The sequence below is a fragment of the Spermophilus citellus genome (assembly GCF_964194105.1).
Source record: "Spermophilus citellus genome assembly, chromosome: 6".
In the NCBI taxonomy this organism is placed as follows: Eukaryota; Metazoa; Chordata; class Mammalia; order Rodentia; family Sciuridae; genus Spermophilus; species Spermophilus citellus.
The window spans coordinates 101,819,990-101,845,454 of NC_138187.1; the positions used below are offsets into that span (position 1 = coordinate 101,819,990).

General features: G+C 52.4%; 1 protein-coding gene across 1 annotated transcript; it reads left to right on the forward strand.

Annotated features, from left to right (window-relative positions):
• The first annotated feature begins 1,041 nt into the window (after window positions 1–1,041).
• Window positions 1,042–25,217, forward strand: ABCB10 (ATP binding cassette subfamily B member 10). The gene is made up of 13 exons (XM_081298056.1): window positions 1,042–1,767; window positions 8,695–8,895; window positions 9,851–10,053; window positions 12,549–12,683; window positions 13,340–13,486; window positions 14,284–14,419; window positions 16,039–16,134; window positions 17,082–17,291; window positions 19,308–19,387; window positions 20,755–20,935; window positions 22,169–22,212; window positions 23,056–23,090; window positions 23,467–25,217. The coding sequence occupies exons 1-13, from the start codon at window positions 1,281–1,283 to the stop codon at window positions 23,696–23,698; spliced, it is 2,187 nt and encodes a 728-aa protein (XP_081154182.1). The 5' UTR covers window positions 1,042–1,280; the 3' UTR covers window positions 23,699–25,217.
• The last annotated feature ends 248 nt before the right edge of the window (window positions 25,218–25,465 follow it).

The window sequence follows — 25,465 nt, forward strand, 5'->3', positions numbered from 1 at the left end:
GAAGATCAAGCCATGACATAATCCCTAATCCTACACTGCCTTCCTATTATTGGCCCTTCCACTTCCACCCCTTGTATCTCAATAATCAAGCAATGAAAAAATTATTTTAATGCAAATTTTTAAAATATCAGATAACAGGGGCTGTAGCTCAGCGGTAGGGCGCTTGCCTAGCAAGCTGTTCGAGGCCCTGGGTTGGATCCTCAGCACCACATAAAAATAAACAAATGAAATAAAAATATTTATTAATACAACTAAAAAATAAACATTTAAAAAATATATCAGATGACAGATTACAGGTTTTTGTAAGTGAAGCTTCCAGGACTGGATTTGAGTGGCAAGAGATGATAACGTGAATGGGGCTGGATCCTGCATTTGGGATTTTAAACTTTTGTTCATTATGAACTTTTTTTTGCATTTCTCTTGATTTCTTAAAATTCTTAAAATTGCACTGAAATATTTATCTTGATTGTTGAAGTTTTTGCTTGCTTTCGTTTTGTGAGACAACTGAGGTGAGTCCGGTGAAAATACCTAGGAGTCCACAGAACTCTGCACTGCCCGCGCCCACGGGAGGGCCTGACGGTTTCCCGCGGTTCCAGCGCAGATGCCCACGAAGACTCAGGGCGCATCCTCTCCCTGAGCGCGTGGATCCTTCCAGTGGTCTTCTGGCGGCCGGGTGACCCCACACCAGGTCATCCCAGTTTCTCTCTGCCAGCCCTCTCCTCCACGCCTCCCCTAGCCGCGTCCTCCCGGTGGCTTCCGCAGCTCCGCCGGGACTCTGCACCACACAGAGTGACCCGCCCTCCGCCTGCCCCTCCCCTTCGCCTCTGTCCCGCTCCGCCGCGTCCCCGCATCGGTTCCCCGCAACGCCCCTCCCTCGCGCCTCCAGACTCCCAGGGCCGCGTACGCCACTTCAGTGCGCTCCGCCGGTCTCCGGCCTGAGAACGTGGCCGCGCGCCCCAGGGCCACACGCGGAGGTCGCGGGGGCGCGACCGGGAACCTTGCAGTGCGCAGGCGCGGGCGCCCAGTCCTGAGGCCTGTGCGCGGCACTGGCTGCCCGGCGGGGGCGCTCAGGGTGGCGCGGGTTGGGGCCGCCCCGGGATGGGCCTTGCCGCGGCGGAGGCGGAGGCGGGCGCGGCCTGGGGGCGCCGGCCTGATGGGGCGGGTGACAGCGGCCGGGGAGGGGCGGGCGGCGCGGCGTCCACGCCCTGCGCTCGAGCTGGAGGGGTCCTCGGGCGCGTGGCGGGACTGGCGGGTGAGAAGCTCCGGTTGGACGCGGCGCCATGCGTGGCCCTCTAGCCTGGCCGCTGCTGCTGCTCACCCGGCGGGCCCCACCCGCCCGCGCGGGGACATCTTCGGCCCACAAGTGGACTCGGGCCGTCCGTGCATGGACCCCGGCAACCGGCACCTGGACAGCGTCGGCCCATGAGTGGACCCGGGCCGCCCGCGCGTGGACCCCTGCTGCCCGCGCGTGGACATCGTTGGCCCACGAGTGGACCCGGGCCGCCAGAGCCCCTACTCTCCTGTCAGTGCGGCCGGGATTGCCGGGCGGCGCGGGTCTTGCGCGGGCCCCGGGGCGCTGGGCCGGGTCCCAGGGCAGCGGGCTCCAGAGCGGCCCGGCGGCGGCGGCCGGGGCTGGGACAGAGGCTGGGCGGCACCGGCCACCAGCGAGCCCCGGGGAGGACTGGCGGCCGCGCTCCGCTGTGGCCCGGCGCTCGGAAGCCCGGAAGCTGCTGGGGCTGGTGCGCCCCGAGCGCGGGAGGCTGGCAGGTAGGGAGCCGTGCCGCGAGGGGCCGCTGCGCGCGGGGTGGCCTGGCTCGCCTGGACGCCGTCGGGGCGGTGGAGACCTGCAGGTGGCCGCGCCTGTTGTAGGGCTTGCCCTGGGCTCTCCATGGGCTGGCGCTTCCAGCCACCGGCTTCGTGGGAGAATCTCCTTTGGGACATTCTCTGAATGAATTGGAGTTTCCCTCTTTTTAAAAAATTAATTCTGCCAAAAATATACCTACTTTGCACCAGCATTTGAACCATTTTTAAAAAGGTGACCGGGACTGGGCTCTTTAATCAAGCACTCAGCAGTCTTTCACCAGGTGATACAAAGTTGTGCGAACCCCGACGACGCACCTCTTGATTACCCTGAGTGGTGATCGGTGACCACCTGGCCAGGACTCCCAGGTTGCCCTGGCAAAGAAACTGGACCTTATTCCATAGAATTGTAATCGAGTGGTTTTTTAAAAAGAAATCAAAATGAATGATTTTAGAAACAACATACAAATAGAGAACATTTAATTTATTATTTATGGTAGTGAGGATTGAACCCAGAGGCGCTCTGCTGCTAAAGTACATCCCAGCCCTTTTTGTTTTTACTTTGAGATAGGGTCTCACCACATTGCTCAGGCTGGCATTAAACTTCTGTCCTCCTTCCTCAGCTTCCCTCCTTCCTCAGCCTCTGGAGTGGCTGGGGTTACTGCTAGGCCACTGCTTGTCTTAACCATTGGAGGGATGTCTACATAGCTGGCAGGCAGAGATGGAGGGCCCTTCCCCTGCTGGGCTTCCAACTCAGTGGAAAGAGACAAAAGAGGACATCTTTATGGTTGGAGAGAAGGGCCTGTGAGGTTGTTCCTGCCACAGAATTCCTTGCTGGCAGTTCCTTGCCATGGAAAGTGCCCTCCTGAGGGCAGAGTTTGGGTTCAGGTCAGATTTGCACCAGAGGGGAGCAGGCAGGTGCCACCTCTCATCTGCCACCCACTTGGGAGTCTAGGAGATTCTTGGGGTGCTTAGGTATAAAGAGAGTCATTTCACAGTTCAGTTGATTGTTGTAGATTTTGATGGAAAAGATCCTTTTCCTCTTTTAGAAGAGTTTTGAGAAAAGAGGTCTCCCTGGGCTGAGCCGTCTCACAGACTGGGGCTGGTCCATCTTCCAGTGTCCAGCTCTTAATGTGTGGGGCTGAGGGGAAGCACCTTACATAAAGGACCAAATGACCCAGGCCCCCATGGGGTATCAGAGACACAAGGGTCCCACTGTGTGCCCGGTGCTCCTGTAAGTGGCTCGGGGCTTGGTGGAGACATCCAGTTTTGCTCTATTTCTGAATCATCAGATGTCAGGGTTTCCAAGTGTCCAGTGTGCTGGGATCACCGGGGCCAGCCCTGCCTGTCCTGTGACCGCTCCTGTCACTCCTACAGTCCCCACCTGTCCTATGCTAGCATATTGTAAAGAGTGCCTTAGACAACCAAGGACTGTCCCTCCTGGTGGGAGCTGTTGTGGTCTGCCTTGTTGGAATGTTAAATGTGTGATTTCAGGAATAAACCTGTGGTCAGCACACCAATTTTTTTTAAACAGATAGGGCATATTTTATGTCCTGAGGAAATTGATGAAAAGCCCTCATTAGACCATGGGGTCTCCTCAGAAGTTGTCATAGATAGCTTATCAGGGCCATCTGGGGTTGGTGTTTGGGTTAGTGGGGATCATTATTAATTGGATTATCCTAAGAGCATCCAGGTGTTGGCCGTCTCGGAGTGCTACGGGTATAGAGCAGTTGTATGTCTTCAAGTTGAGATGCCACAACAGCTGAGGTGACAAGAAGGAATTCCAGTGTTAATTTGTTAATTTTAGTGGGAAAATCCCTATCCAAAAATGTAGGTTTAGCTGGGGCTGAAGCTCAGTAGCAGAGTACTTACTTGCCTAGCTCCTTCAAGGCCCTGGGCTCCATCCCAGCACCAAACACACCCCCCAAAAGTAGGTTTATATTTGAATAAAAACCCTTCTCCATGTCTTAGCAGTTTGCTCTGTGTGGTTCTGTTTGATGTCATCGATTTGTGTCAGGAGCTGGAACACCAGAGCCTGCCCTCAGACATGCTTGCAGATGCTTGCTAGGCACGATTAGCTGTCTCCACTCCTCCTCAGGAGAACTACTGTCCTCTGACTTGCTCTACATGCTGCTGTCTCTTTCCCTTGGCAGAGAAGTGCCAGAGCCTTTTGCACTGATAACTCTTCTTCTTATCATTTTGACCACAAGGAGCCCCAGGGGGCGTGGAGCCCAGGAGGAGCAGGTGTGTGCTTCCAGATAGGAGGTGTTTCTTCGGGCCTCCTGCATGATAGGCAGACTGGGCTCAGCCTCCAGTGAGCCTGGGCCTCAGGATGCTGTGCTGCCAGGAGGCGCTTCCAGCCCAGAGTCTTCCTGTGTGGCCTCAGCCCTGGGAGGCAGCCCATCTCCCTGGGGGTGGGGGGGTGGGGACACAGTCCTGGTGGCTCTGTGGTTAGATTGTGGACACTACCTACCCTCCATGTTCAGCTGGTACCTGGGTGGAGAGCTCAGGGGTACTGCTCCCTGAATTACCAAGGGGCTGGGTGATGTGAGAGGGGGCCACTGGCTGAGCTGCCCCAACAGCAAGCACAGGGAACACAGTGGCCATGCCACTATGGAGGGGAGGCCAGGGAGTGCTCAGGGTGCTGCTTCCTATAGCCCGACAGGGCAGGATCCACACCGGATGGGGCTCAAGGACAGGGAGGGTGAACCCTCCACATGGGACACCCTCCAGTGCCACAGAAACCTGTTTCAGAGATAATGCTGGCCTTCCGCAACAGAGCTGTGAGGTATGTGGCTGGCGCTGAGCATGGTGTCAATACCGTCAGGTCTGAAAGGATAGAGAATCGTAAAACATCAGTTACATGCAAATAATGGTTTAGATACATTGGGTCAAATAAAATGTTATTTAATATTATCTATTTTTAAACATTATTATTATTATTATTATTATTATTATTATTGTTATTATTATTTTGGTACTGGGAATTGAACTCAGGGGTGGTCAACCACTGAGCCACATCCCTAGCCCCCTTTTTAAAATTTTATTTAGAGACAGGGTCTCACTGAGTTGTTTAGCACCTCGTTGTTGCTGAGGCTGGCTTTGAACTTGCGATCCTCCTGCCTCAGCCTCTTGAGCTGCTGGGATCCCAGGCGTGTGCCACTGTGCCCAGCATTATTATTTTTATGGTACTGGGGTTAGAACCCAGAGCCTTGGCCCTAGCTTTATTTCTTTTCTTTTCTTTTTTGATGTGGGGGGTACTGGGAATTGAATCAAGGGGTGCCTACCACTGAGCCATGTCCCCAGTCCTTTTTATTTTGAGACAGCGTTTCAGTAAGTTGCTTAGGGCCTCATTAAGTCACTGAGGCTGGCTTTGAACTTACAGTCCTCCTGCCTCAGCCTCCTGAGCCACTGGGATCACAGGTGTGCATCACCGCATCTGGTGCCCTATTCCTTTTCTTAATGTGGCAACTAGGAAATTGCATTACATGGGTGGCTCCCATGATCTGCTGGGTGGCCCCCTCACTCTTGGTGGGGCAGGTCTGGCCTCTGTGAGCAGGAGCCAGTGTGGGCAGAGGCAGCAGGCGCACCGGGGGCTCCGGGACTCATCTGCAACTCCCTCCAGGAACCAGTGGAGTCTGCTGAGCCCTCTGCCCCTCTGCTGGCCCCTTGTGCCTTCCCCTCCCTCCCTGCATGCAGGGCCCCTGGCCTCCCCTCCTGTGCTCCTCCATACCACCCCCTCCACAGCATGTCTCCCAACAGCCTGAAAACCAAAGCTGCTCCCTCCCCAGCTGCCTTCCCCTGTGGCCCAGGCCAGGTGGGACCATTCCTGCACTGATGGTACCACAGGTGACAGCCGGTTTTGTTTGCTGGGACCGGCCCTGGACCACAGGCTCTCCAGACACGTTCAGTCTGTTCCTCACAGCAGCTCCTTGGGGAGATGTAATTTGTACTGCCATTCGCAAAATAGAAACTGAGGCACAGGGGAGTTGAGCGGCCTGTGCAGGGTCAGGCGGCTCAGCCAGACGTGGGATCCTGCCAGCCCTGCCTCATTCCACCCTCTGGCAGCTTGGCCCCAAGCCCTGTTCTTCCGAGAGCCCAGTGTCTGCCCCAGCAGCCTGAGTCTGCACTTGCTCCCCTCTCTTCCGAAGGGTATTTCCCTTGTTTCTGAATGCCATGCCAGGGAAGGAGGGGAGAGAGCAGCGCTGAAGGTACCAGGAGATGCAGCCGAAGAGGCTGGAGCCCTGTCAGGCAGAGATGGATGGGCCGAGGGAGAGGCTTAGTCCTGGAGGAAGGGTGGGAACAAGTTTCACAAGGGTCTGAGATGCAAGTTAGATTGACTGTCAATGTCAGAGACAGTGACACACAGCAAGGCCATGACCACAGGGATACAGTCAACCCAAAGCTGGAGAAATCTTCACTTTACCTACATTTGACTTGTGATAGAAAGAGGCACATGGCAGTAACACATACTGCTGTGTATTTTAAGCAGGGTGTGTGGCATGCTCCTGTGATCCTGGCCACTTGGGAGGCTGAGGTGGGAGGATCATGTGAGCCCAGGAGTTCAAGACCAGCCTGGGCAGCATAGTGAGACCCGATCGCCAACCGAACACACACTCACCCTTAAGATATCTGTTCAGATGAATGAAAAGCAAACCTGAGGGTGTGTGACCCTGCAGGGGGCTTGAATCTAGCCTTTCCTTCCTCTGTGTTGAGTCCCTTGACGGTGTGAGACCTCAGAGTCAGACACCAGGGTTCTCCATTCACTGGAGTGAGAAACCATTGCAGTGGGGGAGATGGACCTTCGTGGTACTGCACATGTGCTGTACTTCTGGGGGGGTTCTATGCTGGTCCTGGGCCCTGGGACGGCTCTTCCCAGCGGGGAGCTCTCAGTACTTGCAGTCCCTTGGGGGCACTGTGGCCAGGCGCAGGGTGCTTTGAAACGAGACCTGGCCTTACATCAAGGTGAGCCGGCCTTGGCCAGTGTCATGCTAGCCAGATAGACGCACTGGTTTTTAAACCAGGCCTCACGTTCTTGGTGGGGTGCAGGGGGACTTTGGGCTGATGAGCCTTTGCTGCCGCCTTTGCCAAAGGTCAGTTCGCTCATTCATTCGACAGGTGTTGAACTTTAACTTTGTGCCCATCCCTGCAGAGGTGGGGAAGAGCAGGGTGCAGGGCAGGCCAAAATCACTCCTGTCCTGGTGGGCGCAGAGCAAGTCAGGCACACTTAGGTGGCCAGCCGGTGGCAGACGGAGACCCATGAGGAGAGGAGGAAGCAGCAGTGGGGCGGCAGAGCCTGGGGAGGGGAGGCTTGCACTCCTGGAGCTATTGGGCTTCCACTCCCAGAGCTCTCGGGCACACCAGCTGCTGTGAGGCCTACACTTTGCTCTCCTTAAGCCTGTGACTGTGTGCGCCAGCCACCAGCCAGCGCCGTCTGTCCGCCTAGCGCTGGGGCTCCTCTTCACAGGGCTCTGTCCACCTTGAGCCTAGCGGGGACCAGTGGTTCCTAGTGGGTTCCTTAAGTGTGACATGTGCACTGAGCGCCAAACCAGAGGCACCCAGCAAATGGGAAGCCATGCTGCACCTACCTGCCTAGAGCTGCTCTTGGACGGAACCCGGGGGGCTGTTAGATATCACTCTTGCGCAGGTGCCCTGCACACATGTAAACTTGAAAAACCAAAAAGTGAAAGACCACACAAATGTACAACTGTAAGGCACCAATAAGAAGTGTGGGGAGAAGGACGGCACACGCGTGGGCATTTGTGTCCTGAATTTGTTTTAACCAATAGTGATCCTGGTGGAGGTTCCATTTCCATGCCTGTGAGGTTACCTTGTCCTCTTAACGACTGCACAGCATTTGTAAAATCAATGCTGCAAAGTAGATCTCATTTGTTCCCCACCAACAGAAGAGTAGAATGTTTTTTATGAGCAGTGCCTTAGTGAACACTCTTGAATCATCATCTTCTTTTTTTTTTTTTTTTTTGGTGCTGGGGATTGAACCCGGGGCGCTTAAACATTGAGCCTCATCACAGCCCTTTTTATTTTTTTGTTTTGAGACACAGTCTCACTAAGTTACCTAGGGCCTCACTCAGTTACTAAGGCTGGCCTCAAGTTTTTGATCCTCCTGCCTCAGCCTCCTGAGTGTCTGTGATTTCAGTGGGCACACGGCACCCAGCTGAGTCTGTTTTGACTGCCTGTGGAAGTGTGTCTGCAGGAATTTTTCAGAGCTGGCATTGTTGGATCAAAGGCATTGTGCGTTCTCAGTCTGAGGGACTCCGGGCCAGGCTGCTCTCCATCAAGATCGTGCCAGTTGCATTCTCAGCAGTGGGAGGGGCTAGCTCCATGGCTTGGCTCGTGGCTCGGCTGGCATGCCACGTGCCCTTTGCCAATGCCACAGCCACAGTGGCAAGCTCTGGTTCAGACTTCACTGCTGCCCTCCCACAGGTGCAGATGCCTGTGTTGTGTGCTCCTGATTCGATTCTGTAGTACCTCCTCTTCCCACAGGACTCTCCCCTAGTCTGTCTTCAGGGACACGAACCCGCGTGTCCTTATTCATTTCCACATGTGCTGAGGCCCCAGTGCTTGATTTCCCAGCAGCAGTGATGTGTAACAGGTCCAGAGACTGCTTCTCAAAGGTCATTCAGAGGTCTGCAATACTAGACAGTGTCCAGCCTGACCTGGAGTCTGTCCTGTAGCTAAGGGAGAGAGGATGCCAAGGGAGAAGCAGGTGTCCACAGCTGCAGCAGAATGCCAGGGTGGGGAGAGGCCAGGATGGTATCCGGGATGCCCTGCTGACTCTCAGGGTGTGTGGCATGCCCCTGGGGTCCACCTGCAGTCTGGAAGTTGAGAAGGAGCCCCAGCAGTTGCCCCACTAAGCCGCCTTCTGTCTTCCAGCCGCTGTTGGATTTCTGGCCGTGTCCAGTGTTGTCACCATGTCTGCCCCTTTCTTCCTGGGGAAGGTCATCGATGTCATCTATGCCAGCCCCTCCATGGACAGTAGTGCCAGTTTGACTGACCTCTGCCTGGGGCTGACCTGCGTGTTCCTGTGTGGTGCAGCTGCCAATGCCGTCCGCGTCTACCTCATGCAGTCTTCAGGTGGGTCTTGGGCAGCGAGTCTCCAGAGAGGCCAGGGGCCCACTGAGCCAGCCCAGCTCTTCTTCTCTGCCAGCATCACATTCAGGGCAGCAGATCCCAGTCGCCAGAAACAACATTGGAGTTGCTGTTGCTCCAGCGCTCTCTTCTTGCCTCTGTTTTGCCTACTTGGGCTCAGCAGTGGGAGAAATGCCATGTGGGTCTTATAGGAGGTTTGAGAACAAGGCCCTTGGCTGCAGGTTGGCACCCGAGGCTTTAAGGATGGCATCCTGCTTTCTGCCCTGTGCTGTGTAGCGGCAGGGGTGGCAACTTTGCTGTATTTCTTCTGAGAAGTCTACTTGTTAGCAGGCAGGAAAACACTCAACACCGATGCCAGGGCACTGCCTCTAGGGCTGTTGTGCCGCTCCGTTAATAAAACACTGCATGCACAATTCACTAGTTCTCACACCAGAGCTCATTGCAAAAGAGGTGCCAGGAAGGAGAAAAATTACCTTTTAAAGATCAGTGTCATCTCCAGGTGTGGTGGTGCACACCTGTAAACCCAGCACCTGGGGAGGCTGAGGCAGGAGACTCACAAGTTCAAGGCCAGCCTCAGCAACGTATGAAACCCTGACTCAAAGTGAAAAACTACCAACGACGGGGATGAGTTCAGTGGTAAAGTGCCCCTGGGTTCAACCTTCAGTGCCAAAAAATAAATAAGAAAATGGGAAAGATTTAATGTATTCGAGCTTCTTCATGATACTCTCTATGCACCTCCTGTCTCCTCATCAGCAGCACTGTCCATCCTAGGAGGAAGTCAGTGACAGGCTGTGTGCAGCCGTAGTGCTCTCCTGGTGATGGGCAGCACACTGAGAGCCCTCACAGGCAGCCCTACTCCAGCCCTGCTGATGTCAGGCAGCACGCTGAGAGCCCTCCTGGTGAGGGGCAGCACTCTGAGAGCCCTCTGCTTGCTCCACAGGTCAGCGCATTGTGAACAGGCTGCGAACCTCGCTGTTCTCCTCTGTTTTGAGGCAGGATGTTGCTTTCTTTGACAAGACTCGCACAGGAGAATTGATCAACCGCCTGTCCTCGGACACTGCGCTCCTGGGGCGCTCAGTGACTGAAAACCTCTCGGACGGGCTCAGGGCTGGAGCCCAGGCCTCAGTTGGGATTGGCATGATGGTAGGTGGGCTTCTCCTGGGGACCTGCTGGCTGGGTGGGCTCAGCTGGGCCAGGCCTCTGCAGCCTGACGGGTGGAGGCCAGCTGTCCTGGAGGCTGCAGTGATGGGGTCTCCTCTCCCACTGGGCTCCCTGCATCTCTCCAGAAGCTCCACAGAATAGCCCCTCTCGATGTTGCTAGGTTTTCTGAGCACGCGGGAGCCCTGGAAACCCAGCAGTGGGAGGCAGGGGAGCTGGGCCTGCGGGAGTAGACCACACTTCTGCACGGTGGCAGCTGTGCTCCTGCAAGGGGCTCTGCACCCCTGGCTGTGCTGTCCTTGGTGGCTGGCTTGGCCTGTCTAGTTGGCTCGCCTCACTTTCAGGCAGTGTTTGTTCTCAGACCAGCACAGCTGGCCTGATGGCCGTGGCAAAGCCTTGTCCTGACCTTAGTGTTCTGACCATGCTCAGAAAAGCGAAAGGACATAGGGCTGATGATGGTGGTGTTTGTTTAACAGTGTGAATGACTGTTATCATCTTGACGTGTAATTCCTGTCACAATCACTAGTGAGGAACTGTATTTTACTTTTTACATATTATGACTCCAAGCTCCAAGTGTAAGGAACATCTCGATATGGGTGCAGAATTTTCCCTGGCAAGGCCTGATCCAACTTTAGATTTCCTAAAATTTGCAAGTGAAACAGTAGTTTGACATGAGGAGGGTTTGCAGGCATACTTGAAAGCTTGCCAATCATGGAATATTGATCTTAATTAACCCTAAGTGAAATCAGCAGTTCAGTTTTCCCGCCACACCTGCCATAGTTCACGTGCCCAGGGCCACCTGAGGCTCTTGTTTGACAGCGGTTTCTGAATGGGCGGTATCTGAATGGGGGGCTGAGGGCCATACCCTGAAACGCTTTCTTACAAGAAGAAGAGTTTTTGTCTTGTTCTGTATCCCACTTAGCATCGGCAGGGATCGGAAGGACCTGTTGCTAGCATCTACCTGCTAGATCTGTTGTACAGGGCAGAAAAGAGCTTTGAAGTGTCATGGTTTTATAGCTGCAGGAGAAACAGACCCCGGGAACATATGCCTTCCCACACTCAAGTGCCTTCATGGTCCTGGGGCTCAAGAGAGGGCAGTTGGGGAAGCTCTGTACTGTGAGGGAGAGTCCAGTGTAGTAGGAGTCCTGTGTGAAGGGCCTACCCCCTTCACTGGATGCCATAGCTGAGGTCCACAAGCTTAGAGAGCAGTCGTGTGTTTCTTGTGGTCTGGAAGCTGCAATTCCAGGGTCATTCTGAGGCTTCTTCCCTTGACCTGTCAGTGACCAGCATCTTGCCATGCACTCACAGAAGAGAGCTGCCCCTCCTGGCAAGCATGCTCCCCTAGCCCAGGTCTGCCCCTGACCTCTTTGGGCCTCATCATTTACTTCCTCAGGCCTCATCTCCAACCCTGGGGTTTAGGGTTCCCACATAGGAGTCTGGGGTAAAAACAAACTTCCAGCCACAGTGGTCCTCTTATGGAGCATCGTTGAGATCGGTCCTCAGCTCTGGAGGAGTGGTGGGCTTTGTTCCTCCTGCACAGGGCTGGGGTCCACCCCCTGAGAACGGATATTGCCCACGTCACCCTGCCATTTTCTCCCTGTGTGAAAACGTGCTGGCGCAAATGCCCCTTTCTGGTGCTGGGACCCTGGTTAGGCAACAGAAGGACATTTATTAAGCCTGGATGCAGAACAAGGTGGGAGGGTGGTCTGGGCTCACCCCAGTCCTGGAGAATCCCAGGGGCCTGTGCCTCTCTACCTGGAGGACACCATCGGATGTGAGCTGCTCCCTGAGCCTGTGAGTACCTCGTGGACCTGTGAGCATACTCGCTCCTCCTCAAGTCCCGTGTCTTGATTGGCCCTATGGTGGAGAGGCCTCCCAAGACTGGTGGCCCCGGACATGTGTCCCTCTTCCTCCTCATCATCTAACTCCCACCTGTGGGCCAGGCCTCTGTCCAGCGCCTGGGTACTGCTCGCTGTGTGAGAGCTTGGCAGGAGTTTCCCCTGAGAGAAAAAACCTGATTGGCGGATCTGCCCGTTACTTTCCCTTCAGTCCCTGGTGTTCCCTGGGGACAGTTAGGAAACCTGCTTTCTGTGCAAATGGGACCTAGCGGGTTCTGTCATGTGCTGAGCAGACACTAGTGCCCCTTCACAGGCCACTGGATTGCAGAGTTGACAGGACACCTCTGCCATGCACAGCAGGTGGTGTTCTCCCTGCTGGATGCCCATCTGCCCCCACTTTTGGACCTGCTGCCCCGACGTGTACGGATTGGCCTGAGCACAAGCATCCCATCTTTCTCCATTGGCTGTGTGCCACTTTACTTCTGTGTAGCACTCATGGGGTTTTATGAAGATTAAAGGGGTCTGAAAAGCTCTCCTAACACAGGAGGCCTGGCCTGGGGACAGTGCTGTCAAGCTGCTTCCCTGGCACAGAGCAGAGAGGACTGCAGCTCCACCTAACGAGTACCCCCACTTTTCCCACAGTTTTTTGTCTCGCCTGCCCTGGCCACTTTTGTCCTGAGTGTGGTGCCTCCGATGTCCATCCTTGCAGTGGCTTATGGGCGATACCTGAGGAACCTGTCCAAAGCTACACAGGACTCTCTGGCACAAGCCACTCAGGTAACGGCCTCCCCATGCTGTGGTGTCCAGGGGAATAGGCTCAGAGCAAGGGCCACAGAGCACAGCTCTCCCTTTCCTCACTCTGCAGTCATTGCACCGCGTCACAGAGCACGTCCAACCTGACCTGACACTGTCCCACTCTCTCATGTCTTGCTATTGCTGTCTCTGGCAGGGCCAAAAGCTAGTCATGTTCTGGTAATAGTTTCTAGATGATACTGTGCCCTCCATTAAGTCAATAAGCAAGCTCTAGAGTGCCTTGCGAAACCAGGTTTGCAAAAAATGAAAATAACTTGATATTTTCATGTTATAAAGCCATGCTTGCTTATCATTGGAAAAATGTGAAAATATGAGAAAACACAAAAACATGGATAATCCTGCTTCAGAATTAATACCATCAATGTTGTGAAGTCTTTCTTTTTACCTGCATAAGCCTTTGTGTCATCTGCCTGTTCTCTGTCAGTCATCTGGCTCTGTCTGTCTGATGTGCTTTTCAACAGTGGGGTGGTTTGTGTACTTGGCCCTATATCCTTTCCTGACCCAGCTGGGTTTCACGAGTGTCTTTCCATTGATAGTGTTTTAAATAAGAATCACATTTTGCTTCTGCTTCTAGACTCAAGTGTGCCCCTTCTCCCTGTAATGCACCTGTGTCCCTGCAGCTAGCAGAGGAGTGCATCGGAAATATCAGAACCGTGCGAGCCTTTGGCAAAGAGGTGGCTGAGGTGGAGAAATACTCCCACAGAGTGGACCACGTCATGCAATTGGCAAGGAAGGAGGCCTTTGCTCGGGCTGGCTTCTTCGGAGCAGTAAGTGGGTCATTCTGGAAGGAATGGAAAAGCAGGTGCTAGTATTGTGAGAGATGTTTATTCTGTGGCTCTTGACACAATAGAAAATACTTAGTCACTATCAGGAAAACAGGTAAATACCATGAGGAGAAGGTGGTCTAGGCAGGTTGGGCTGGTTCTCAGGGTGAGTCCCACCTGGGCCCCTTAGTTCCCACTTTCCCGACCTCGACCAGGGCTGGGCAGCAAGTCTGTGTTTGAACAGGCCTCTGTGTCATTGTGATACAGATGAATTTGATACCTACTAAGGATTACCTGGATAACCTCAGAGCCTTTCAAGCAGGAAGTGTAAGAACTCGGTTGCCATAAACCTAAATAGGACACATTTCAGTGATATGTCCAAACTGGAAAGGACTTTAGAGGTGATTTGGTGATTGCCACAGTTAACATGGAAACAGTGACCCTGAGAAGGCTGCCCTTACGAAGGCCCCACACCACCTGATGGTCTAGCAGGGCACCAGGGCCAGCTCAGTACGGAGTCACAGCATCAGATGTGTAGGTGAGGGACGGGTCCTCAGTCTTCCTTTGCAAGCGGAACAGAGTGAGTGGAATGGGAGCCTGGTGGGTGTCTCAGCACCTAGGTTTTCATGGTGATGAGATTATGGCAATACTAATACTATTTCAGTATTTTGAAACATTGTTTTGTTTGAAATCCAGATGAAATTTTAAGCCTTAAGAAGGAAATCAGAGGCCTGGTCCCTGCTTTTGGCGTCCAAAGAGGCCCTTGGTTTTCCCTGACTCTGTATTTTCTCTTCCTACAGACAGGACTGTCTGGGAACCTGATCGTGCTATCCGTCCTGTACAAGGGAGGACTGCTTATGGGCGCTGCCCACATGACGGTGGGCGAGCTCTCTTCCTTCCTCATGTATGCCTTCTGGGTTGGACTGAGCATTGGAGGTACATAATTTAAGTGATCTGGGGACTTATGAATTAAAAAATCAGGCTTTCATCTGAACAAACATTCCCTATTATGTTATTCCAACTGGGTTGTAAAAGAAAATGCAGTTATGAGAGTAGCCAGTGGGCCCTCTGGGACATTCAGGGTCTTTGTGGACCTCCTGCAGCTCAGCATTGCTGGGAGCCATCTATCCCTGCTGTTAAAACAGCTGCCGCTGCTCACAGATGCAGATGCTGCTCGCAGAGGCCAGGGTGATGCTGATCATCTGTGGACACAGAAAACACAGTCCTGTGGTGGTGATAGTTTTACTACTGGCAAATCACTGAGGAATAAAGCTCCTTTTGTACAAAGCTAACCATACTCAAAATGAACAATTAAAAATATCAACACATGCCGGGCACAGTGATGCATGCCTGTAACGCCTGTAAGGCTCAGGAGACTGAAGCAGGTGGATTGCAAGTTCAAAGCCAGCATCATCAACTTAGCAAAATTCTGTCTCTAAACAAAATAAATAAGTAAAAAGGGATGGGGATGTGACTTAGTGGTTGGCTCAGTGGTTAAGAGCCCCTGGGTTCAATCTCAGATGTAATATGTGTGTGTGTGTGTGTGTGTGTCTATATATATATGTTTATATATATATATATATATATATATATATATATACATATATATATATACATATATATATATATATATATATATATATATATATATATATATATATCGACATATTTGCTTGACATATTATCGAGTGCATGAAACAGACTTGCTTGCTTTTGCCAAGACTCTCTCAGAGCTGGATGCCTGCTTTCCCAGCTGCTTAGATGCTGAGGCAGGGGGATCACTGGAGCCCAATCACTCAAGGCCAACCTGGGCAGCATAAGGAAATACTGTCTCAAAAACAAAAAAGGAAGAAAAGGGAGAGAGGGTCTTTCAGAGTTTAGCTTTTGCTGTCCGTTCCTGGAAGGGGAAAAGCCTTTGTGAAGTCTGGAGTATTTTTTCTGCACCTCGCACAAGACCCCGGCCAGCCTGGCAGATGGCTGTGGGCCTTGTTTTCCTCCCAGCCTGTGGTGGAAAGGCCAGGCAAGTGACTAAGGTCTGGTTAAAGGACGCTGGTCCTGTGGTGTCAGTGCACCTGGTGTCTGACTTAAAGGTTTTATTGTAACAGCTGAAAGCAAAGGCTTTTCCTCTGTCTTGCTCCACCACTGAGCTGCACACCAATCCTTTTTTATTTTATTTTGAGGGTCTTGCTAAGTTGTGTAGGCTAGCCTTGAACTTGTGATCCTCCTGCTTTAGCCTCCTGAGCAGCTGGGCTGACAGACGTGGGCACCGCACCCACCTGTGGTTCAGTTTTCAGAGTTCTTTGTGTACAGAGGCTCCCTGACTGAGGGATGGGCTGTGTCCATATAACCAACCCAAACTGGAAAACACCTAAGGTGGAAGTGCCTTCAGCACACCAGCCTCGGCTTGCTGCCCAGAAGCAAGGAGGTCAGGGAATGGTGAGGACGGTTTCACCTCCTGACTCAGAAGTGACAGATCTCACCTTAAAGTGCACCTCTGCAGGGCTCCCATGGGATGGTGCTGCGGAGCCATGCTGATGGATGCTTCTCTCCTGCAGGTCTGAGCTCTTTCTACTCGGAGCTGATGAAAGGCCTGGGTGCCGGCGGCCGGCTCTGGGAGCTCTTGGAGAGGCAGCCCCAGATGCCTATTGACGGTGGGTGTGAAATGGGCTGCTGTCTGCTGGGGGTGAGGCAGTCTGGCTTCTTAAGTCCAGCACATTACAAGGACACGGTCCCCATGCACAGCAGGGAAAGGGTCAGGCTTCCTATGAGAGGGGACGAGGAAGGACGGCTGCTACAGGCCACCATCCTTAGATGTGTGGACACTGACCTCCAAGAAGGGCCACAGCGAGTTTACCAAGCAGACCTGTGAGGGGTTGGGATGGGAGGAAGGGGCCAGACCTAACATTTAAAAGACTGCATTTCTTGGCACGTGGGGTGGGGTGAAGGACCTGGTATTGAGTGGCTGGAGCCTCCTCCTTGCTTTTGGGCAGCGTCCTGCAGCCCTGGGGCTGGGCCAGCTCACAGACTCAGCAGACTTGGCAGAGGTTGTGACCACTCTTCACCCTCACGGGCTCCTAGGCACTGTGGGGTGGGCAGGTCCAGCAAGATGGTGCTCTCCAGTGTGATGGCCCTGGACACACACCCTACGAGAGGCTGAGCCCTGTCTCCCACACCAGGGCAAACGGCGCTGGCAGAGCAGACCTCTGACTCCACTATTGTGCAACACTCCCGTCATCAAGTATTTATTCAGGGTGACATGACGCCCTGCACCAGGAGAGTAGGCTGGGAGAGGCCAGTGGGTTTACATCAGACTGCTCAGAGGCTGGATCTCCCTTCACTGCTAGGCCAGGCAGGCTGACCACAGAAAAGTCCACAGAAAAGCTGGACTCTCGGGCTGTGAGATCAAATGAGCCTTTATACATGTGATCCTATGTTTGCAGCAGGTGAGGGTGGCTGCATGGCCAGACTTAGAGACAGGTCTGCACCTTCATTCCCCAGGAGTGCCCTCTAAGTGGCTGCAGGGGTCCCCCTCTCCCCTGTCCATCTTCAGACAAGTTTGGTTTTTGCCTTAAGTACCTGGGTTCCTCCTGTGTTTCAGAAGGGGTCACTTTACGTGAGAAGAGCTTCCAGGGGGCCTTGCAGTTTAAGAACGTGCACTTTGCCTACCCAGCTCGTCCAGAGGTGCCCATATTTCAGGATTTCAGTCTTTCCATCCCGGCAGGATCTGTCACAGCTCTGGTTGGCCCAAGTGGCTCCGGCAAATCAACTGTGGTCTCGCTCCTACTGCGACTGTATGACCCCCTTTCTGGTAAGTGGTGCCATGCTGTGGGCAAGGACACCCTCCTGACTGCAGAGCTTTGGGTGCTCTGCGCCAGCCACTCCTTCCAGGCAGGAACTCCCCCAAGTGGGAGGCATCCTCAGTTTTCCAGATTTTGTGTTCTGCCTCTTCAAGCTCAGAACTCCATCTCTCCCTGAGAGGACAAGAGTGAGGCAGGTGAGGCAGTGCTTGCAGCCAAGGGGCTCTTGGGCTGCTGGGCACCCCTCATAGCATGAGGTGCTGCGCACAGGAGCCCTGGGAGCTCCAGAGATGCTCCTGCCTGGGGGTGTTCATTGGTCATGAGAAAACACTTAGTCTGGCCATCTGGCCATCAGTGATTCATGCCCATGTGACAGCCCTATTGAAATGTTTTGAACTAGGAGGGATTTTCTTAATGGATTTTTGGGTTTGTTTGTTTGTTTGTTTTTTGATACCAGGGGCACTTAACCACTGAGCCACATCCCCAGCCCTTTTCTGTTTTTTTATTTAGAGACAGGTTCTCACTGAGTTTCTTAGGGCTTCACTATGTTGCTGAGATTGGCTTTGAACTTGTGATCCTCCTGTGTCAGCCTCCTGAGCTGCAGGGATTACAGGTGTACACCACCGTACCCAGCCATCATTCTAGTTTTAATTTTATTTTTAACTGAATTACAACATCTTTTTTTAAAAAATATTTATTTTTTAGTTGTAGTTGCACACAATACCTTTGTTTTATTTATTTATTGTTATGTGGTTCTGAGGATCAAACCCAGGGCCTCGCACATGCTAGGTGAGCTCTCTACCACTGAGCCACAACCCCAGCCCCAAATTACAATGTCCTAAAGAGCAAAAGCACATGATTTCACTTTTTTACATCCTTCCCATAGTAGATAATCAGTGTGTATCTCTTTGGATTTGGATTGAAAAAAACGGTTGTCAGCAAGCAAACGACTATCAGTGACTAGAGTTGTGACTTCATGAAGAGTCTCTCTTCTAGCACTCTTGTTTAAGCCGCATGCACCTGGTGAGGTGTTGTGCACACTTGGCTTGCAGATGCTAAGCCAGGAAGCCCCACCTGCTCTGGATGGGGGACCATTCTGTTGCCTCCAGAGTTGCTGTTGGGATTCACTCTTGACATGCTATGAAGTTCTGAGTTTAAATAATCATATCCAGGTAGATACAAATCAAATCAAAATAAATTAAGTCTCATTTCTTGCAGAACAAATAGAATCAAGGTCGAGAGAGCTGCCCTTGAGCCTCTTCCATGGGCACAGCACCCCTGGGTTTCCAGCTGGCCCTCAGTATCTCAGCTCTGCTGGAGAGGAGCTGCACTCCTGGTGTTATTAGCATTCAGCTCTGAGTACCCTCAGCACGCAGAAGTAATTCTGCTAGTGAGGACTGTGAAGTTGGCCTCTGATCACTTAAGATCTCTGCCGTGGCGTGGGTCGGATTCTCAGGTGGCAGATAATAGATTCCCCTTGATTAGATTCATGCACAGGGGATATTTTAAGGAGTAATAAAAGCTCAAAAATCACTGGGCAGGCTGATAAAGCAGATTCCAGGTTGTGTTCCAGGGCACTCTGAGATCTTTGCCCGAGAACAGGTGGAGCTCGAGGCCACTGCTAGTGCTGGCCCATCAGGTAGCTGTGGGATCTGGCACTACCTCAGCACTGCACCCCTGGGAGGACCAGTAGTGGACCAGCTTGCCTCTCCCTTGTAGCTCTCTTTTGACTCAAGGCCCCTCCTGGGGCATCTGATGGTGGGGCCTCAAGTCACCAGGAGGAGGAGCTTGGACAGGCTGAGGAAGGTGATAGGGCCTGGCTCTTAGCCCACGACTGAGGGAGCCCTAGACTTGGTGCTCAGAAGGCCCCTCTTAGCTCTGAAATTCACATGCTGGCTTGGGCTCCACTTAGGGAGTGTCATTAAACTTCACAAACCTGCAACTGGAACTCTCCTACCGTGCACAGTCTGTGTTCCTGTTAGCTGTTGGCTGCCTGGTGCTCAGCGACTTTGTTCTCCCCCTACAAGGAGCTGTTCTTCTCGATGGCAATGACATCCGCCAGCTGAACCCAGCCTGGCTGAGATCCAAGATTGGGACCGTCAGTCAGGTGAGACAAGGCCTCTGTCCATCATTCACTCTTTGAAGCTGCTTCTGCCCCTTGCTTTTTCTGGAACTTGCACCTCTCAAGAGAGAAGGACACAAATTTCCAGGAGTGTCAGGCTCGTCCTGTGGCAGGTTTTTGCCACATCCCAAGCGTCAACTAGTTGAAGCAGTGGCTTCATCCAGGTCTGGGGCTTGTGCTTCTCTGAATACGTGTAGTCTAGAGGATGCAGGGAGACTGCAGATGCTTTCAGGAGCTTTTCCCAAGCCCCATGTCACCACCAACCATTCTCTTGCTTTGTGCGACAGGTTTTCGGAATAAACAAGCAAAGGCTCCTCATGAGAAGTTCAGGTTTCAGAGTTCTGGGCTGGGGCCAGTGGCACAGTGATGGGTGCTAGGCAGGGTGTACGCTGAGCACTGGAGAGAAGCTGCAGGCAGCCTTTCTTTAGGAACCCTTCACATGCTGCCAGGATATGCTCCCACCCAGGAGGAGGAGGAGCCCCTCTACCCTCAGTGGGAGTCATCTGGGAGGGGATGGACAGGGGTCCTCCAGTCCTGAGGGAGGGGCTCAGGTATATGTGGGATGGCCCCAGTGGGCTCTTGCTGCAGGGTGTCATCTGCAGCATGGTGAGGATAGCAGGTGCTCAGATCAGGCCCCTTTGTTATCGCTGTTTACTGGTGACAAGACCTTGCTTCCCCGAATGCATAACACCAGAGAAGCACACCAGTAAAGGACAGCAGAGAAGACTTCTCCCAGAGGAAGAAGGGTACCCAAAAGACAGAATCCGTGGAAGGGGAAGGTCTTCCCTTTTTATAGCTAATGTCTTCTTTCAGCTTTCCCACACTCATGTCTTTTGTTTCCCTTTATCTTGCAGGGAAAAATTGCAGGTGGGAAGGCCCAAAAAGGTGGGAGATAGGTGGGCTGAAGGAGTAATCTGGGCTGGAAGGGCCTGGGACAGCTTTTGATTAGCACCTCCCTGTTTTCTGGGAGCTGCTTCATTAACATTTCCTTAGGATGGGCTCCAGGCCTTGGGGACATTCACATTTCAATTTCCCCAAGTGCTGCTCTGGTTTCCTGGACTCCATTCTCTATAATGGCTTCCATTTTATTTATCTTATTCAATATTAGACCCGATTTACCTAACTACACTAACTACCTATCTTTAAATCTGGCTTCACCTTCAGGGTAAGACAGAGGCCCACTGAGTGCTGGGGGGCCAGAGCAGGAGGACGATGATGTAGAGCCAGAGCAGAGCCTGTCCTTTGTGCCGAGGGCCCATCTGGGTCTAGTGCTGTGCAGAGTCCAAGGCACTGAGGTGCTATTGAATTCTGCCTTGGAATTTGTGACACACATGCTTTGTTCCAATTTGTAGGAGCCAGTTTTATTTTCTTGCTCTATTGCTGAGAACATCGCTTATGGTGCAGACTGCCCTTCCTCGGTGACAGCAGAGCAGGTGGAGAGGGCTGCAGAGGCCGCCAATGCTGCGGCCTTCATCCGGAAGTTCCCCCGAGGCTTCCACACGGTGGTGGGGGAGAAGGGCGTGCTGCTGTCAGGTGGGCCTGTTGTCTCCTCTTTGCTGTGTAGTGTCCCCCCACTCCCCCACTCCACCCCCACCCCTGTGTGCTGGACTCACAGGAGTGCCCTGCTCCCTGGCCTCAGACTGCACCACTGCCATGGCCAGGTCCTGTCCTCAAAGCCACGGGCAGAGCCTCACGGCCTCTGACCTCTGTGGATGGCTTCGAAGTCTCCCTCTCCTAATGCCCAGAGCTGTCCCAACAGCTTCTGGGCAGTACTCAGTTCCTCAAGGTTTCTTCTCATCTGAGAAAAGATGTTTTGTGACTGGAAACTCAGAGACCTGTAGAGCAAGGCAGCTATGAAGAGCAGGTGATCTATGCCCACCATCTATGCAGAGATGCTCTCCAGCACTGGCTCTAGCCCACCTGTGTTCTGAGAGGACCCAGCACTTGGTCCCTGCGCACTGGCCGCACCCAGAATGCCTCAAAGCACAAGTAGCCCATGGCCGGCTACTCCAGGGACTGGCCCTGGACAAGGGAGGGTCATCCTGGCGTCCTCCTGTGCTAGCTTCTGTGAGGGGCCGGGTCTAGGGCACCATGGTGCCGGCTACAGGGGATAAACTTCTGGGTGAGTTAGCCAGAAAGGAGTGCCCTTACCACAAAGCTAGTGGGGAGGTAAGTGTCCTGAGGCTGGGGAGGAGTCCTGGAGGAAGGGAGGGGCAGGAGGTGGAAGGGCAGGGGGTCACTACAGGCCTCCAGGTTAAGAGGAGACCATACACATGGGAGGAGTGAGGACCAGTGTCTACTGGGGAATCAGGTGCAGGTGCCCTTTATTCTGGATGCTTCTAGTGCTGTCCAGAAGCCTCCCATATCTAAGCTCCTAACCCCCTGAGGGGGAGTGCATGGGTGGAGGCAGAGCCCTCCACACTGTGTTGGTCAAGACTAGGCTTGCACCTGCTGATCCTGAGACCCAGTCCTGCCTGTGCCTCAGTCTTTCCTCTGTAAAGTGTGAGTAAGTTGGGGTACACCTCGTAGGGTAACACACTTAGATGACATCTGCTGGGTGGGGCATCCTTAGTGTAGCTGTGATAAAAGTTGTTGCTGTTAATTCTGAGATTGATGGGAAGACAAGGTATTGTAAAAACAGGTCTCTGTTCTCCCCTCTATCCCAGCTGTAGGCAGCTGGAGAAGGTACCTCCACATGGCTACATGCCTCATCAGGAAAGCGTATTCCTAGAGTTTTTGTTAAGACTTTTTGTTTATTTTTGTCAGGTGGACAGAAACAGCGGATTGCAATTGCCCGCGCCCTGCTTAAGGTAATTGTGAAGCCTCTCGACTGGGTTTGGTGCCGTTTTCACTTGGATATCTTACAGTTTGTAATTTCCGTCTTTCTTCCTTATTTTTGCGTTGGGGGGCGAGGGGGGGTAGGTGGTGGACCATTCTTGTGGAAGGTAGGCAGAGCCCAGTGGCCATGTCCAAGTTCAACAAGGGCTTCTTGGGCCCGGAGCTGTCGTGGCTTTGGACTATGAGGGAGAGCAGAGCAAGCAAGTCATGTCCTCAAGAACCATCTGCACACAGTGATCCCAACTCAGGGGACCCAGCACATGCTGGGCCTGCGTACCCACTGCTGGTCGAGCAGTGCAGAGCTGAGGTCCAGGCAACCTCAGGACAGGGAAGGGCCTCACTGGCTACAGTCAGAGAGCTGCCCCGGAGGACAGCCCCTGCCACAAGTTCCCCTCAGGGATACGGCGAGTTAAAGACAGCTTCACTTAAGCACAATCTCCATAGCATAAACTTCACCCATCTTGGCATCTTCTCAGTGACTGTTAGTAAATTTAGAGTTGGTTGAACACAGAACCCACAATCAACTGTAGAACTCTTCATTGCCCTGATGGTGTCTGCCCGACCTCCACTGTGCATGCCCCTCCTCTCTCCCTCTACTGACCCAGCTGGCCACTGATTTTGCCCTGTCCTCCATGCTTCTGTCCTGGTAAAGTTGCCCAGGTGGAACCACGCCAGTGCGGTCCCTCCCTGAGCGTGATGCTCCAAGGCCCACCCACACTGTGGCACATGTCAAATGTGGTTCTGTCTTATTACTGAAAACTTGTATTTTCCACTAAAATCATTTTTTTCTTTTCTTTTAAATATTTTCCCTTCAGAACCCTAGAATTCTTCTCCTGGATGAAGCGACCAGGTGAGGGTGTGTGCACATGTGGGGCTGTGTTCTGCACAAGGCACTCAGGATTGTCCCACTGTAGGAGGGACCCTGCACAGTGAAGTGAGGCAGTCTGGGCCAGTAATGGCAGTCAAGAGGCAGGGGACAGAGGGGCACCAGTGGGCATCCAGCTCCGGAGGGGCCCTGATCCCTGCAGTTGGCACCTGAACAGGGCCTTCTGCTTGGATGCCAGCGTGGTTCTAGAGGTGGGGGGTCCTGCCTGCCTCCTTGCTGTCCCTGCTCGCAGCAGGGAAATTTGGGTCAGAACAGAAGTTCACCATAAGGAGGGCCAGAGTGTGGCCCTGGGGTTGTGCACTGCTCTGGCACTAAAGTCTGCTCCTGTGGCCCTGACCAGTGCGCTGGATGCCGAAAATGAGCACCTTGTGCAAGAGGCTCTGGATCGACTGATGGAGGGAAGGACAGTGTTAGTCATTGCCCACCGCCTGTCCACCATCAAGAATGCAGACGTTGTCGCTGTTCTTGACCGTGGAAAAATCACCGAACACGGGAAGCATGAAGAACTGCTTTCAAGACCAGACGGGATGTACAGAAGACTAATGAGCAAACAGAGCTTTCCCTCAGCATGAAGAAGCAGCTCCCCATGCACTGAGCCTGGGAGGCTTTAAAGCAAGGTGGCACTGCAGGAAAAACACAAGAGACTGATGAAATCCCCAAGTCACACTTCAAGATACTTGAAATAAGTCTATTTTTCCAAAGTATGTAAAAATATTGTTTTGAACCATCCCTGTTATCAAGACCTTTTAGCAGTGTGACTTTCTAAGTGTCCCCGCACCAGGGCCTTCTCCTGGTTCTGTGCTCCCCTTCATGGTGGAGGGGAGCACAGTGTTGCCCAGCACCTTGTGCTCTTTGCCTGACCTCGCAGATTCAAACCGTTGTGGAGAGAGCTCTTGAAATGGAATTATAAACAAGGAGCAAGGACTGTGGACCAGCTTAGCACACATTGTCACCCAGTGTCCTCTCACTGGGTAGTAGAAGTGCAACTTGGCCTTTACTGTGCCTGGAACAGGGAAGCGAAGCTGCCAGGCAGAGCATTAGGTAGAGGAAGGGGACGTTCACGCTACCTGTGCCCTGGAGTTCCTGCAATGTGATCCTGGGGTGCGACATGCACGGTCTCCAACATCCTGGCACCTGGAATCCTGACTGGTTTGAACATGGGAAGGAAGCGGTTCCTCCAACTGGAAAGCCTTGTGTTCTCTCTTCCTGTGTCTGTTTCTGTGAGTACTCTTGGAGCAAGGCACAAATTGCCGGGTATCACAAGAAAGAGGAATGAACATGAACTTTACATGTCAGTTATGTGAGGTATGCATTTGAAAATTATCTGTCAAAAGCTTATAATTCCTAGAGAAACTAAAATTTATAGTTTTTATAATACTTTTGAACTTTCATTAATATAGTTAAAATCTGAATAACATGGCTATCATTTTCAGCCATAACATATTTGAAGAAAGTTTGAAAGCCCTCCTGCTCCACAGAGCCCGGAACCTTCTGTTGTGGCACTGTCCTGAGGAGGACACCAGTGGCCCCCCTTCTTGTATTTATGAGCATAGTCTTGTTCACCTGAATGTCTCAGTCGCTAAAACAAAGTAACTGCACAGACATGTTTGCCATGTTCTGATTCGTGCTGGTAACTTGCTGTTGCCTCAGGAAAAACTGCTTTTTCTACATTGATGATGCCAGAGCCTGAGTTGCTATGCTGGCGTGGACTGGCCTCCCTCCAGAACCTCCTGGAAGAAGCATCCTGTTTCAGTAGAGGCATAGAGTGTTGTGTTTTTGTTTTGTTTTGACAAAAGGGAATTTAATAATGAATAAAATGATTCAGTGAATATAGTGTTCTTTGAATTGATAAACAACACATCTGTGGTGATCATTTTAACAAGCTTTGTGTGTATTCTCTACAGTTTGCTATTTCAATGTTGTTCTCAGAAGGCAGACAAAACACAAGTCAAGTGTGGGGGAGTCTCGTTTGTTCCTCACAGGGATTTACAAGATTGAGTTTGATGATTATTTTTGCTTTCTAATACAAAATGTTTGATTTCTTTACTTTTTTTTTTTTTTTTTGCACTGGGGATTGAACCCAGGGGTGTACTACCACTGAGCCACATCCTCAGCCTTTTTAATTTTTTTATTTTGAGACAGGGTCTCACTAAGCCTCTGAGGCTGGCTTCAAACTTGCCATCCTCCTGCCTCAGTCTCCCAAGTCACTGTGAACACAAGTGTGTGCTGCTGTACCCATCTTGTTCATGTCTTTAAGTAATATTTTATATCATATATTAAAATGTGTAGTGAACTTTATCTGTGTCTATCACTTGCACAACTTTATACCATATTAGGTT